General features: G+C 41.8%; 1 protein-coding gene across 2 annotated transcripts in view; it reads left to right on the top strand.

Moving 5' to 3' along the window:
* The window catches only part of IL13RA1 (interleukin 13 receptor subunit alpha 1), a 54,760-nt gene that overhangs the window by 23,632 nt on the left and 15,521 nt on the right, over positions 1 to 15,607 (top strand). For both annotated transcript variants that reach the window (XM_077889025.1, XM_077889024.1), the window contains exons 5-9: positions 2,075 to 2,262; positions 4,092 to 4,243; positions 10,317 to 10,364; positions 10,655 to 10,787; positions 13,944 to 14,040. In XM_077889025.1, the coding sequence (XP_077745151.1) occupies positions 2,075 to 2,262; positions 4,092 to 4,243; positions 10,317 to 10,364; positions 10,655 to 10,787; positions 13,944 to 14,040 (618 nt within the window). The remainder of the gene's footprint in view (positions 1 to 2,074; positions 2,263 to 4,091; positions 4,244 to 10,316; positions 10,365 to 10,654; positions 10,788 to 13,943; positions 14,041 to 15,607) is intronic.

The raw sequence follows: 15,607 nt of genomic DNA, 5'->3' as shown, positions 1-15,607 counted from the left end.
TGATTTTCAAAAGAATCCCCTGGAGAATTGCCATCAAAATGCTGATTCCTAGGCCCCGGGCAAAACCCTGCTGAGTAGGATTCCCGGGAGAGGGCTTGAGGAATCTGAATTGTATACAACTACAGATGATTCAGAGGTACCAGGTCAAGGGTTTGGGAATTGTCACTCTTAGTTCATTTTAAAAATTGCCTTCCTTTTCTGTAGAACCTTTGCCTGACTCCGGTTATGACTGATGCAGGGCTTCACTCTGTCCTGCCAGCTACCACAAAACAGAATCCTTTGATAGCCTAGACAAAAAATGCCTAGTGAGCACCTTCTGTCTGCCTGCACTGCACTAGGTGCTGATGGTCACTGGGGAAAGTTGTACATAAAGGTGTGAAATTGGAAATAAGATGCCAGAGGACTGATCATGGAAGGTATCTATAGCCACAATGTGGAGTGAAACACATAGAAAACCATTGTGTCCTGGAACATTGATCTGGCAGTGATTGGAGGGGACTAATAATGAAGGTCAGAGAGGTCATGCTGGAGAGGACACAAAGCCTGAAGTGATGAGGACATTAAACAGGGTGAGGGTTCTGGGAATGTTGCAGGAGAGAATCCAAGGAGCTCTGTGAAGGAAGAAGTAATGGAATATGGTGACAGGAATATAGGGAAAGGAGAGGGGAAAGGGTGATATCAGAGGCCGTAATCAAGGAGTCCAGAGAAAGCGTGCTCTGATGGGAATGGGGAAGGTCAGAAGACAGGCTATTTGGCAGGGGAGAGAGGGCATAAGGCCATTGACTTTGAGGCCAGAGTGGAACACTCCACTGCAGCAGTTAGAAATCTGGGACTAGCTCCAAGGAATCCCCAGTGTAGAAATTCTAGTCGAGGGATAGAAATGATCAACTGGGGGAGAATGGATGAGGGGAGTAAGCAGTAAAGAGGCATGTGCAAGAGGGCTGAGGATAAAATGTGAACCCGAAGAGAAGAAAAGAGAAGAGAAGAGAGAGGAGAAGCCAAGAAAACAAAGCAGGCAGGCAGAAGAACCAGAGGAAAACCATGGAATTCAGCAGATGAGGCATTTTCAAGAAGCATAAAACTCCTGCTGGCCTTGTAACATCCCTTAAACAGAAGAGGAAAAGGAGTCAGGGCTCCTATAGTTTTCATAGCTATTTAATGTACCAGTATTTGGGGCATCTGGCTGGCACGGTTGGTAGACCATGTGACTCTGAATCTCAGGGTCGTGAGTTCAAGCCCCACGTTGGGTATAGAGCTTACTTAAAAAAAAGAAAGTATAATGTTTGTCCTTCTCTGATTGACTTACTTCACTCAGCATGATACCCTCCAGTTCCATCCACGTTGAAGCAAATGGTGGGTATTTGTCATTTCTAATGGCTGAGTAATATTCCATTGTATACATAAACCACATCTTCTTTATCCATTCATCTTTCGATGGAGAAGAAATGTGTGGGAAATATCAGAAAGGGAGACAGAACATAAAGACTCCTAACTCTGGGAAACGAACTAGGGGTGGTGGAAGGGGGGTAGGGCAGGGGGTGGGGGTGAATGGGTGAGGGGCACTGAGGGGGGCACTTGATGGGATGAGCACTGGGTGTTATTCTGTATGTTGGTAAATTGAACACCAATAAAAAATAAATTTATTTTAAAAAATAATAAAATTGAAAAAAAAAGAAAAGAAAGTAGTAGTGTTCATCAAAAAGGAACATTTATTTCTTCCAAGAGTATGAAATGGAGCCACACTATAAAATAGGGTTTTGGGGCTCCTGGGTGGCTCAGCCTTCAGCTTGGGTCGTGATCTTGGGGTCCTGGGATCAACCCCTGCATCGGGCTCCCTGCTCAGTAGGTTGCCTACTTCTCCCTCTCTTTCTCTGCCACTCCCCCTACTTGTACTCTCTCTCCAATCAATCAATCAATCAATCATAAAATAAGGTTTTAAGAAAAGCTATTTTTCCATATTGCAAATGTTGTCTTTCATGGTCCTCTTCAGTCATTTAAAAGAAAACAAATGTCTGCCTTTGTTTCCTGAGCACCTCGTTAAAAGTAATCCAGAAGGTTGTCTCATATTTTGCAGGCACAGCAGCCTGGGAAAAATTCTTCAATGCGAAGACATCTATAGAGAAGGTCAACACATTGGTTGTTCCTTTGCTCTGACTAATTTGAAGGATTCCAGTTTTGAACAACACAGTGTCCAAATAGTGGTCAAGGATAATGCAGGAAAAATTAGACCGTCCTTCAATATAGTGCCTTTAACTTCTCATGGTAAGTTTTAGAAGTCCTGTATGACAGTGTGTCTTTTGAACAATCAGTACAGATAATTAAAAAAAGCAATGATTTTGGTTTTAAGATTTTTCCCAGAGAAAAAGACTGATTTATGTATGCCATTATTTGATTTTTTTGTTTTAAAGAAGCAGGCTTGGAAATTCTGATATTTATTGAGCACATGTGCCACATGCTCTGCTCTTATCTGCTTGAGTGTGATAGGACTTTGAACACTCAGTTAGCTGTAGAACCGAGACTGGAAACAGGCTGTCTGACTCTTATGATCTGTTCTCTTTTGCTTATGACCCTGGAGAGGGTGATGCTGCAGAAGAAAATAAAATATGGTTCCTGAAGAATCTTTCTCTTAGTTGGAAAAAGGCTGCGACTGAAGGAGGAGTGATCAGAGATGATATTCAAACTAGCTACTATGCTGGGTGGCATAAATACCAACCACTCAGAACAACCAATGCAGCCAAGTGTTGGTTTCTTAGAAAGAAAACAGAAGTCTGCTTGAGATCCTAGGTTTTCACTTTGGACAAAGCGTATAAACTCCTAAGTGTTTTGTCATTTGTAAAACAGGGTCCATAGTCCCTCTTGACCTCAAAGGACTGTCCAGAGTTCCAAATGATGTGAGGTATTTTGTAGATCTCAAAAGCAGACTACTGTAAGCATCATGTTTATTTATTTGCTGTAAGATCCCAATAGGGAGCTCAGATTATGGTTAAATGGTATACAGAAAATTTATAGACAAATAACCACGAATTGACAAAGGTTCCCAAGTCTGGGGGCAGAGCAGTATCTGTTATTTGCCACCCCTTCACTTACCGTTACACAAGTGAATTCTAATTGTGGACCAAAGGCCAGAGGATTAAGGTCATGGTAACTTGCCAAGTAGGATAATCTGAAGCAGAGCCCTTTTCTGCCCTTCCCCTTGCTTGGCAGATTGTCCTCGATGGACCTTCTAAAGCTCATTTTGCTACTCTTCTTCCTAGAGATTAGTGGCGACATAAAGGGAAATCCTTCTCAGCTGGAAGATGACATCTTCAAGTTGCATTCCACTAATCTTCCGCTCTCTTCTGTTGCTTAGTCTTAAGCATTGCTGACTCCTGAAAAACTAAATGGACCAGGCTAATTTTTTTTACTTTGATTGTAGTTATAATTACATAACATTAAATTTCCCATCATAACCATTTCTAAGTGTACAATTCAATAATGTTAAGTATATTCCCATTGTTGTGCAACAGACCTCTAGAACTTTCTCATCTTTTAAAACTGGAACTCCATGCCCCCCCCAAACACTAATTTGCCCTCCCCCAGCCCTTGGTAACCAGCTTTCTATTTTCTGTTTCTACTTTAGATATTTCGTATGGGTGGAATCCTATAGCATTTGTCCTTTTGTGTTGGGCTTATTTCACTTAGTATAATGTCCTTGAGGTTCATCCATGTTGCGGTATATGACAAACTAGGCTAATGTTTTAATTGTGGCCTTTGATTGGCGTGAGTGGCCGCTGGGGGAACCCCTGGTGCCCCTCATCATCCATTAGGGGGATGCACATCTTGACCCAGTGCTTTTCTTTATTCTTCTTCTTTATTCTCTTTATTCACAGCCAAATGTCCTGATTATACCCTGGCCATGTTCTAACTGGATGCAGGCCAGAGTTCACAATATCTGTTAGATGCCCCAAAAATGTTTTTTGGATCCATTTTACAAAGCAGTTTAAAATAAGCTTTCTACGTTAATCGTGACCTTCATTATCTCTACCCATATATGAACCTCATCAAACAAAATTCTGGAAGCTAATTTGGGTTCTTCTATTTCTGTCTTTCAGTGAAACCTGATCCCCCCCATATTAAGCGTCTCTTCTTCCAAAATGGTAACTTGTATGTGCAATGGAAGAATCCACAGAATTTTTATAGCAGATGCTTATCTTACCAAGTAGAAGTCAATAACAGCCAGACTGAGACGAATGATATATTCTACGTAAGTTTTTATTAGCTAGTTGATTTTATTTGGATATTTTTCTTTCACTTGAATTTCTTACTAAATTGAAACATAAGTGAAATGTGACTCTTCAATTTGTCACCTGATGGTGATGATGGTGGTAAAATTTTTCGTCTGAAACAGGGCATGGCGGATGGTTTGAGGGTTGATGGTAGGAGCATTGGCTGTAAGATTCATGTTGTTCATCAATTCTTTTGCTGAACAAATTTTTATTACATATCTACCACGTGCCGGGCACTATTTTATGTATACATCTCCCTGATGACAAGGTCTGTTTTTCCCGTGAAGCCTACCTGCTGGGAAATAAGTAGGTAAATGAGCAAGCTAATTTCAGAGCATGAATGCTAGGAAGAAAATCAAATGGGTCATGCAGTAGCATGATGGGAGGGCCTTAGAGAATATGAGGTTGGATAGTCATCCAATTTGAGATAAGACCAGAATGACAAGCAGGGGCCAGCCATGTGAAAATCTGAGGAGTGGAGGGAACAAGTACAAAGACTCTGAGGCAAGAATGAGTTTGGCATGTGTGAGAAACAAAAAGGAGACCAGTGTGGCTGAAATTGATAGGGAAAGATGTGTAAGCAGGAGACTGGGGTCAGATTGGGTAGATACTTTGAGGCTCTGGTGTAGAGCCTTTTCTTGGAGTTTGTGGCAACTAAAGTAGTAGAATTTGAGTAGTCAGTATTGGTTGGATTATGTACATTTACACTGTTGGGAAGTACAAAACACACTAATTAGAGGTCCCTGTGGGCTACTGGGCATAACAGGATGTGGTGTAACCTCAGGGCATCAGTCCTATTGTTCCGCTTTATAGTAGAGGTCACAAACTCAGGCCTTAAACATGTTTGTTTGAACTACAAACCGAGGGGAATTGTTTTTATTAAATTTGAAGATTTTGCCCAGATTTAAATACCACAGTACCCAAGGAGTGTGGTTTCCATAAGGTGGCGCCTCAGGACCACAGGGATTGTGCCACTTGCCTGGGCCCTGTGTGCATTTAAGTTTTTCGAAGTTAGAAACCAAGTGTTTTATAATGGCTTTTAAAAGAGTCCTGCATCTCGCATGTGGGCAAATTCCTTGGTCCAGTTGCTTGAGCTCATCGTGGGAGTTTCAAAACACTAACTAAAAATAAGCCAGTGTTGACAGGCTGTAACCCCAGAGGGAGTGCCCAGGTCCACAGCTGACCAGCGCTCTTCTGGGCATTTGCAGGTGAATCTGTTTGCTGAAATTGAATAATCATTATCCATACCAGAAACCAGTGTCCCCATACAGCACTGCAAAGGGAAAAAGCAAAGGGCTTCTAAGTAGGAAGAAGGTGAGGCTTGGATTTACAGCAAAGTCAGCTGTCAGAATGTGAAAGTCTACTTGACGACTCTGGCTTTTACTGCTCCCCTCTGTCTGAAATCCTGAGACACATGCTGCTTATATTACTCATTTGGCACTGAATTATGTCCTGCTGGTTACCCTGATCACGTGTGTAGGCCTTTTCTCCTGACTAAAAATAAAAGCTCCTGCAGGGAGGAGTTGAGTGGTGTTTACTTCATGCTGCTCCTGCTAATAGTGGCTAACATGTATCGAGCGATTACTATGTGGTAGGCATTTTAATAAGCACAGGATCTCAATAATCTTGCTGAGTCCTCACAATAACCCTAAGGATCTAGATCCTGTTATTTTGTCCTCATTTCACAGATGGGAAACTGTAATCTCAGAGGTAACTCCTAAGTTAGTAGTGGTAGAGTCAAGATTTCAGCAAGGCTGAGTCTAAAGCCAGTGTTCTTAACCCTGGGGACCACCTCAAAGCTTCCTCTGAACAGTAACAGCCATCATTTATTAAGTGTTTGTGATGTGCTACAAAGCTACTCTTCTATGTACTTCTTATAGAGTAGTGTATAACAATCCATGAGATGATTCTACTTTAACCTATATTTTATTTAGAATCTAAGGCTCAGAGAGGTAAAGTAACTTGCTACAGGCCACACAGCTAATAAGATGACCTTTATGTATTCAAAGGTTGGTCTTCATGTATTAAACTTTGATGGAGAGCATTTGGTATAACACCGTGTGCATAGTTATCACTTAAATTCTTGTTGAATTGAGTTATCTTTTTTACAAACTTCTGCACTGAAGAGAATGTACATACTATGGAATTTGGTCTCCTAAATCAGAACTGTAGTCTATTTGGAATTAGCACTGTTTATACATTTGAGTTTAATAATGTTCTTTCTCCTAGCAGATGTTCACCAGCTGCTTCCTCTCCTAAAATGTCATCAGTTTTTTGTGTGCTCACTGATTTTGAGCTCTGCTGGTTAGGCCCTTTCCCCCCCCTTTTTGCAAGACTTTTTGAGGAATTATTTTGCCTGGTATTGTAGTTAAGAGGGGGAAGTAGGTCGGGACACAAACTTGTGCCATCACATGGGGGCTGTGGTCAGAGGTAGCTCATGCAGAATCACAGAGCAAGGAATGACTTGTCTTTAACCAACCCCCTTCTCCACAAAATATCTACTTGGTCCTCTGCGCCCTTGTTTTCCTTTTCTCGTGGAGTTATCTGAGCAGTTGATAAACTATGCAAGGGAATTTACATTTGAACAAGAGCCCAGAACCTCCAATTTGCACAGTGATTTGCCAATTTTGGAATGTACATATATCCGGGAGATGGTCCAGGAGCAGGAGACATGAACCTACAATCTGATCCTTCAAGTGGTAGTTGGTATTTGGGATTTCCCAACAGGTCTCTGATTCCAAAGTAGTTTTTCCTCTGCCCTATACAAAGTATTGATAGGATGCTCTTCATCATTCAGTTGGCCTTTCAGTTCTTCACAAACACTACTAGCAACTGTTTAGTACATAGCATTCAAGGACAAAAATCATAGCTGTGTGTTCTGGTTTTTGCCCCATGTTTAAACGTCTCTTTGATAGAAGTTGACTGTTCCAGTTTTATTGAAGTATGATTGACATGTAAAAACCATATATATTTGGGGTGTACAGTGTGATTATTTTCAAGGTGCACAATGTGATGATTTATGATACATAAATCTTATGAAATGATTACCACAGTCCCATTAATTAACACATCCATCACACAGGTACTTTTTTTTAAATGATGAGGACACTTAAGATCTACTCTCTTAGCATATTTCAGGTATACAATATGATATTATTAACTATAATCACCATGCTGTACATTAGATCCCTAGAACTTATAACTACAGTTTATACCCTTTGCCCAACATCTCCGTATTTCCCCTGATCATCCAGCCCCTGGCAACCACCATTCTACTCTCTGCCTCTATGAGCTCAACTTTTTTAGATTCCACATTTAAGTGAGGTCACACAGTTTTTGCCTTTCTCTGACTTACTTCCCTTAGCACAGTGCCCTTGAGTTTCTTCCATGTTGTCACAAATGGCAGGATCTCCTTCTTTCCCATGGCTGGATGATATTCCATTGTGTATGTATACACACACACACACACACACACACACACACCCCCCTATACCCCATCTTCTTTATTCATCTGTTGGTGCATTCTTGGGTTACTTCCATATATGAGCCACACAGGTGCCCCAGGGCTGCGTGTATCTTTTTGAATTAGTATTTTCATTTTCTTTTTTTTTTCCCTGAAGAATTATTTATTTATTTTAGAGAGAGAAAGCACGTGTGTGAGGGGAGGATCAGAGGGAGAGAATCTTAAGCCGACTCAAACCCCATATGGGGATTGACCTCAAAACCCTTGAGATTATGACCTGAGCTGAAACCAAGAGTTGGATGCTTAACCAACTGAGCCGCCCAGGCACCCCCATTTTCTTCAGTTAGAGAGCCAGTAGTAGAATTACTGAATCATATGGTATTTTTAAAAATTGAAGTATAATTGACATACAGTGTTAATTTCAGGTATACAACGTTTTTTTTCTCAACAATTCTATACATTTCTCAGTGCTCACCATAAGTGTCACCATCTGTTACCATACATCGTTATCACAATATTGACTATTATATTCCCTATACTGGTATTTCTATTTTTAACTTTTTGAGGAAGCTCCATACTGTTTTCCATAGTGGCTTCACCAATTTACATTCCCACCAACAGGGCACAAGGGTTTTCTTTTCCCCACACCCTTGCCAATATTTAGTATTTCTTATCTTTTTTGATGATGGCCATTCTAATAGGTATGGGGTGATACCTCATTGTGGTTTTCATTTGCATTTCCCTGATGATTAGTGATGTTGAACATCTTTTCATATAACCTATTGACCAGAAGGAGACGGACTATTTATACTAAGCAACAGATTTTCATGTGTTGATTTTCTGCTCTAATTTTGAAATATTTACATTTTAGGAACTAATCTTTCTCTTTACATCAGACAGCAAATGATTTAAATTGTGTGGAAGAGAATTTTGCATTATACTTTCTTTTCTCTAACCCAGTCATTTTTGGTATATTATACTCTCAACAAGGGAGACTTTTTAAAACTTTCAATTGATGTATAATATCCAATAGAAAAATTGCACGAGTCGTTATGTACAGCTCAGTGATTTTTCACAAGTGATTTTTGCAAATGATTTTTCACTTAAGTAACCAGCATCCCAGAAGTCCCATTGTAACCCCCTTTGGTCTCTACCCTCCCAAAGAACAATTACTACCCTGACTTATAATCCCATAAATTAGTTTTGTTGCCTCTTTTTAAACTTTATGTAAATGAATTATACAGAATTTACTTTAAAAAAAAGATTTGATATATTTGACAGAGAGAGGGCAAGCAGGGGGAACAGCAGAGGGAAAGGAAGAAGCAGGCTCCCCACTGAGCAGGGAGCCCGATGTGGCACTGGATTCCAGGAACCTGAGATCATGACCTGTGAGTCGAAGGCAGATGCTTAACCGACTGAGCCATCCAGGCACCCCCAGAACTTACTTTTTTTTTTTTTCAGAACTTACTTTTTGTGTGCATCTGTCGCCTTTCACCCAATGTTATGTTTATGAGAGTCACAGATATTGTTGCCTGTAGTTGTCAGTGTTTTGTTCTCATTGCATTTGTTCCATCATGTTGGTCTATCACATTTGACTTATCCATTCTCCCTTTGGTGGACATTTGGATAGTTTCCAGCTTGGAGTTTTATGAACAGTGTCTTTATGAACATTACATACTTGTCTCTTGGTGTGCATCTGCATACATTTCTATTGGGCATGCATGGGTCAGAGGCTTATGTATAATTGTCTCTAATAGATAAGACTTTCCTCAAATGGCTGTGCCAATTTACACTACTAAGAGCAGAGATCGAGAGTGCTCAATGCTTCATATCCTCACCAACACTTGGTATTGTCTGGTAGTGTGTATTGTTGTTATTTTGTGGATTTAACTTGCATTTCCCTGATGACTAAGGAAGTTGAGCACTTTTGCACATGTTCCTTGGCAATTTGAATACCCTCTTGTAAAATGCCTATTCAAATCTTTTGCCAGGTTTTCTATTGGGATGTCTGTCTTTTCATTACTAATTGGTGGGATATACATATATGAATGTATATGTATTGTGTATAAATATAAGTATATATTATATGATATGTGTATATGCAAGTCCTTTGTCAGGAATTGCAAATATCTTCTCTCACTCTATATGTGACTTTTAAAAATTTCCTTAATAGGATATCTTTGATGAACAGAAGAAGTTTGCAGTTTTAATATAGATGACTTTATAACAATTCTTCCTTTAGGGTTGATATTTTTTTGTTTTTATTTAAGAAATTGTCTCCTGCTTCAAGGTCATGAAGATGTTCTACATTTTCTTCTAAAATCTTGCAGTATTTATGTATTTATTCGCTCAGTTTAACTCTCACATTTAGATCTGCAATCCATCTGGAATTGACTTCATAAATAGTGTGAGGTAGGGGTCAAGATTCTTTTTTTTCCTTCATATGGATTTGTGATTGACCCAACCTTCTTTCACTGCACCTGGTCCTCTTTTGATGGGATAAAAAGAAACCTCATTAGAAATGGTTAAATGATAGAATGTAGCCTTTTAAATTTTTAAAATAATATTTGTTTTCTTATATCTTCAAGGTTGAAGAGGCCAAATGTCAGAATTCAGAATTTGAGGGAAACCTGGAGGTCAGTAAATTCAACTTTAGCTCTTTGGGCTTAAAGTCATAGAATAATTGGGGGTGGAGCAGAGCGGCTACAGCCTAAATTTGAACTGCTTTGAGAAAAACAAACTCAAAGTGTTCTGTGGGATATTGCTAACTTTTATTTGAGGAGTTGAAGTCAGATGGAGAATTTGGACTGCAATCCAAGTCTTAATCATATACAGAATTTGGCAGATAATTATATTTAGGATTCAGAAGCAGAGAAAGAGAATAAACTGGTAATATTCCTCATGAGTTTTTTATTTTATATCTAAGGGTACAATTTGTTTCATGGTCCCCGGCGTTCTTCCTGATACTTTGAACACAGTCAGAATAAGAGTCAGAACAAATAAGTTATGCTATGAGGATGACAAACTCTGGAGTAATTGGAGTCAAGCGATGAGTATAGGTAAGAAAACAGGATTTCATTAAAATTTAAACCATTGATGCATGGAAACTAAGCTGAAGCAGAAAATAGATTGGGGTAAAGGATTGTTCTGCATTCTTGATGTCACTCAGAGAAGATCTACAACTGGACTGTATTTTCTGTTTAATTACTATCAAATCACCCAGGTTTAATTCACAATATACAGATCTCTGAAAATCCACAATCCAAAAGGTGTTATTTTCTCTTCTGTCCTGTCTCCATCTTCTTAACAACCTGAACAAAAATATCAGAAGGCAGGCATGATTAAATCTGCAGATTGTGCAGTGGTAGAGGGCTCTTCTGTGTGCTGGTGACAGAATCAGGAGCAGAACAGTGACCTTGATGGCCTTTAATAAAGATCAAACTGTATCTGGCTTTGAAAACAACAGTTTCATTTATTAATGGAGTAGCTGAGCAAACTGTGTGTCAGGCCCAAGTATAAGATTGGAAAGACCTTTGCTTTGTGTGCGTGCATCTGTGTGTGTGTGTGTGTGTGTGTGTGTGTGTGTGCACGCACGCACACGTGTGCATGTGTTATGGGGGGAGGGTAGAGGGTTTTATTGAACTGTAAGCTTAAAGTGACTCAGCATTGACATAAATATCCCCCAAAGGCATAAGCAGCCATAGGCCGCAGTGACAGTACTGCACCCAGAACAAGGGAATGCTACAGGGTGGGGCACCACGTCCTGGCCACATCAGAAGTGTGTGGTATTCTATTCTGGGTACCATGTTGTAGGAGGTTCAGTGGCAGACTGGAGTCTATCCTCAAAAAGATCATCAGGTTGTGCAAGAATCTCAAAACTCCGGCAGGAGTGGTTGATGAAGCAAGTTTAGGGGTGAGGAGTCCTGATTGCTGAATTCTAACATTTGGGCTATTGTTAGGTAGAAGAGGGAATAGGTTCTTTTCTTGTGTGGCTCCATGGGGTAAAATAGGACCAATTGAAGAACTTTCTAATAGCTGCCTAATGGTCAGAGAGACCAATTGTTGAGGTAGTCAGTTCTCTATTAGTTGAGGGACTGAACAAGCTGTGTGCCAGGCATAGTTGTATTAGTTATGTATTGTTGCATAACAACGTACCTCAACAGTGGGTAGCTTAAAAGACACATATTTACCATCTCACAGTTTCTGTGGATCAAGAATCTGGACCCAGCTTAGCTCAGTACCTCTGGCCCAATTTCTCTCATGGAGTTACAGTCAAGCCTGCTGTCTCATCTGAAGGCTTGCCTGGGGCTGGAGAACCTTTGTCCAGGCTCACTTATGTGGTCATTAGAAAGCCTGCATTCCTTGCTGGCTGGCAAATGGAGGCTGTAGCAGGTTGAATCATATCCCTCAGAAACTTACGTTCAGGGCACCCTGGGTGGCTCAGCAGTTTAAGCGCCTGTCTTCGGCCCAGGGTGTGATCCTGGAGACCCGGGATCGAGACCCACATCGGGCTCCCTGCACGGAGCCTGCTTCTTCCTCTGCCTGTGTCTCTGCCCCTCTCTCTATCTGTCATGAATAAATAAATAAAATAAAATAAAATAAAATAAAATAAAAAGAAACTTACGTTCAGGTCCCAACTCCTATACCTGTGAATGTGACTTCATTTGGAAATAGTTTTGCAGATGTAATCAAGTTAGGGTGAGGTCACACTGTCTTCAAGCAGGCCCGAAGTCTGATGCTTGGAATCCTTATGAGAAGAGATGGTGCACAGAAACCCGAGAGACACACAGACACACAGGGAACAAGGCCCTGTGAAGATGGAGGCAGAGAATGGATTGCTGCAGCTCCAGTCAAGGGGCACCACTGATGATTCCAGGGAGCCCCCGAAAGCTAAGAAGCAGCAAGGAGGTATTCTTCCCTAGAGCCATCAGAGGAAGCATATCCCTGTAGATACCTTGATTTTGGACTTCTAGCCTCCAGAACTGTGAGAGAATCCATTTCTGTTTTAAGCCCACTGGTGTGTGGTGATTTGCCACGGCAGCTCTGGTGAGCTAACACAGAGGCCTCCCTCAGTTTCTTGCCACTTGGGCCTCCCCACGGGGCTGCCTCATGAAATAGCAGCTAGCTCGCTCAAGGAAGTGACCTGAGCAAGAGTGTATGAGAGGACACTCATGTGGAAACCACAGACTTTTACAACCTAATGTTGGAAATGACATCACCACAGCTGTCTGGTTCTTTACAAACAAGTCAGCCCACCCTCCAGGGGAGGAGATTACATAAAGTGTGACCATCAGGAGGCAGAGATCATTTGGGGGTCATCTTAGGGGCTAACATGATGATGCTAGGCCTTGACATTGCTTTCTAGATGGCCATGCCCTAGTGGGAAAGGTAAAGCTCTAAATAGACACGACATTCTGTGTATGAGAGGCATGGCAAGGCGGTCAATGAACAGCTCTGGAACCAGACAGTACCAGGTTTGAGGCTCACCCACATCACTTCCTAAACCCTCCTGGATGAGCCATCAAACCTCCCTGAGCCTTATCTTTCTCATCTGTAAAAATAGGAGATGCTGTTACCTGTCTCTGTAGCACAGATGTAAACATGTACAAGTCCTTCAGATGGTATCGCATGTATGGTAGCTGCTTAGTTAAGAAGTAGTAGTAGCTAGGATTATTTTAGGTCTACTAATAGTGGTAAGTAACCAATAAGAAAAGATTGTCACTGTTAATGATATGGCCTTTTTATCAGGTATAACATTGTGAGTAGTGTCTGAAACTAGTTAAGATAGCCTGGTTTTGGAAGACCCTCAAGGTCTTTATTTATCCATGACATTTTAGACACCAGAGTAGGACTTTGCTGTTTGCCATTAAGAGAATGGAGAGGTGGAATACAGAGGTATCTGTGATCTCACTAGTTTGTTCCAACCGTTGCTTGGTGTCTTTTCTTTTTTTTTTCTTTTTTTTAATTTTTATTTATTTATGATAGTCACAGAGAGAGAGAGAGAGAGAGAGAGAGAGAGAGAGGCAGAGACATAGGCAGAGGGAGAAACAGGCTCCATGCACCGGGAGCGCGATGTGGGATTCGATCCCGGGTCTCCAGGATTGCGCCCTGGGCCAAAGGCAGGCGCTAAACCACTGCGCCACCCAGGGATCCCTTGGTGTCTTTTCTAAAAGAGGTTGGTTTCTAATGTTCTGTGTTTGCTTTCCCTTTGCCAGGTGAGAATACCGACCCCACGTTCTATATAACCATGTTGCTCGCCACTCCGGTCATCGTTGCAGGTGCCATCATAGTCCTTCTGCTTTATCTCAAAAGGTGAGGCACTGCCCCAGTCGGCTTGGCAGTTTCTGCTAGCCTGTGTGCTCCAGTCATTCCTCTTTGTGACCGTGTTTGGTGTTTGCCCCAGGTAGCAGGAGCACTTTGGCTATAAATGGCTTTGGTAGAATGCCCATTTTCTGGTGAAGAAAGTCCTGGGTCCGTTTCCCATGGCCCCGCTCAGGTGCTGTTCCCTTTGTGTGTGCGTAGGATTCTTGATAGGCCATGCGTTCACTCTACTCTTTCACATGCCTAACATAGCCATGGATAGTTGGTAGCTCTATGGAACGAAACTCTAGAAATGGAGAACTTTGCGAGTTAAATGACTCGGCTAGTATTCATGCGGAGCAGGTTGCTACTTGAAGCTATGGGCAAGAGACCTTCACCAAGTTGTCTCTGATAGAAGGTACTCTGTGTGCCAGGAGAGAGGCGGGTGGGGCCAGATTGTGTAGGCCACAGCAAGGAACTGAGATTTCCTTTTTTTTTTTTCCTGAGCACAAGGGGCAGGCACTGGAGGGTTTTAAGTAGGGGAGGGATGTGGCCTGATTTTACTGTCACAAAAGGTCACCACCCTGGCTGCTGAGCAAAGAATTGGCTTGGGCAAGGATGGAAGCAAGTAGGCTAGTGAGGCGACATTGAAGCATTTGGGGGGAAAGATGCAGGGGGCCCTACCTGGGGGGTTAGCGACAGAGGTAGTAAGATATGATCAGAGGTGGGATGGATTTGGAAGGTAGACCTGAGAGCACCTGCTGATGGCTGCTCGTCCGTGGAGGTCCCAGGGCTACTGAGGGCTCAAGGACAGTTTAGGCTTTGGGCTTCAGCAACTTGAGTGAACACCAAGGCTGTTGGCCAAGATAGAGAAGATTGTGAGGAGCCCTGGCTCTAGGACAAAGGTGAGGACTTTAGGCTTAAACAGAAGTTTGAGATGCCTATTAGATAACCAAGTAGAGGGATCCCTGGGTGGCGCAGCGGTTTGGCGCCTGCCTTTGGCCCAGGGCGCGATCCTGGAGACCCGGGATCGAATCCCACGTCAGGCTCCCAGTGCATGGAGCCTGCTTCTCCCTCTGCCTATGTCTCTGCCTCTCTCTCTCTCTCTCTCTCTCTCTGTGGGACTATCATAAATAAATAAAAAAAAAATTAAAAAAAAAAAAAAAAGATAACCAAGTAGAGATGTTAAATGGGTAGTTGTGTGATAAACTGAGAGTATAAGGGAGAGGTCTTGGCAGGGGGATAGAATTGTGGGAGCCCTTGGCATATCAACAGACCCAAAGCCCTAAGACTGGAAGAGTGCTCTCATTCAGCAAGTGGGACAGAGGCCAAAAGATGGAGTCCTGGGCCACACTGACATTTAGGGCTTAGGAGATGAGGCAGGGCCAACAAAGGGTAATAGGGAACAGCGCACATGTGTGTACACATGTGCACACACACAGAGTCATAACCATGTGAGGTGGTGGATGTGTTAATTCACTTGATTGAAGTCGTCATTTCATAATGTATACATATATTAAAGCATCATGTTCATCTCAAATATAATATTTATTTGTCGAGTATATCTCAGTAAAGCTGG

Source organism: Canis aureus, chromosome X (assembly GCF_053574225.1).
Source record: "Canis aureus isolate CA01 chromosome X, VMU_Caureus_v.1.0, whole genome shotgun sequence".
In the NCBI taxonomy this organism is placed as follows: Eukaryota; Metazoa; Chordata; class Mammalia; order Carnivora; family Canidae; genus Canis; species Canis aureus.
Note: the sequence above shows the minus strand (reverse complement) of the source record. Positions and strands in the feature narration are given on the sequence as shown.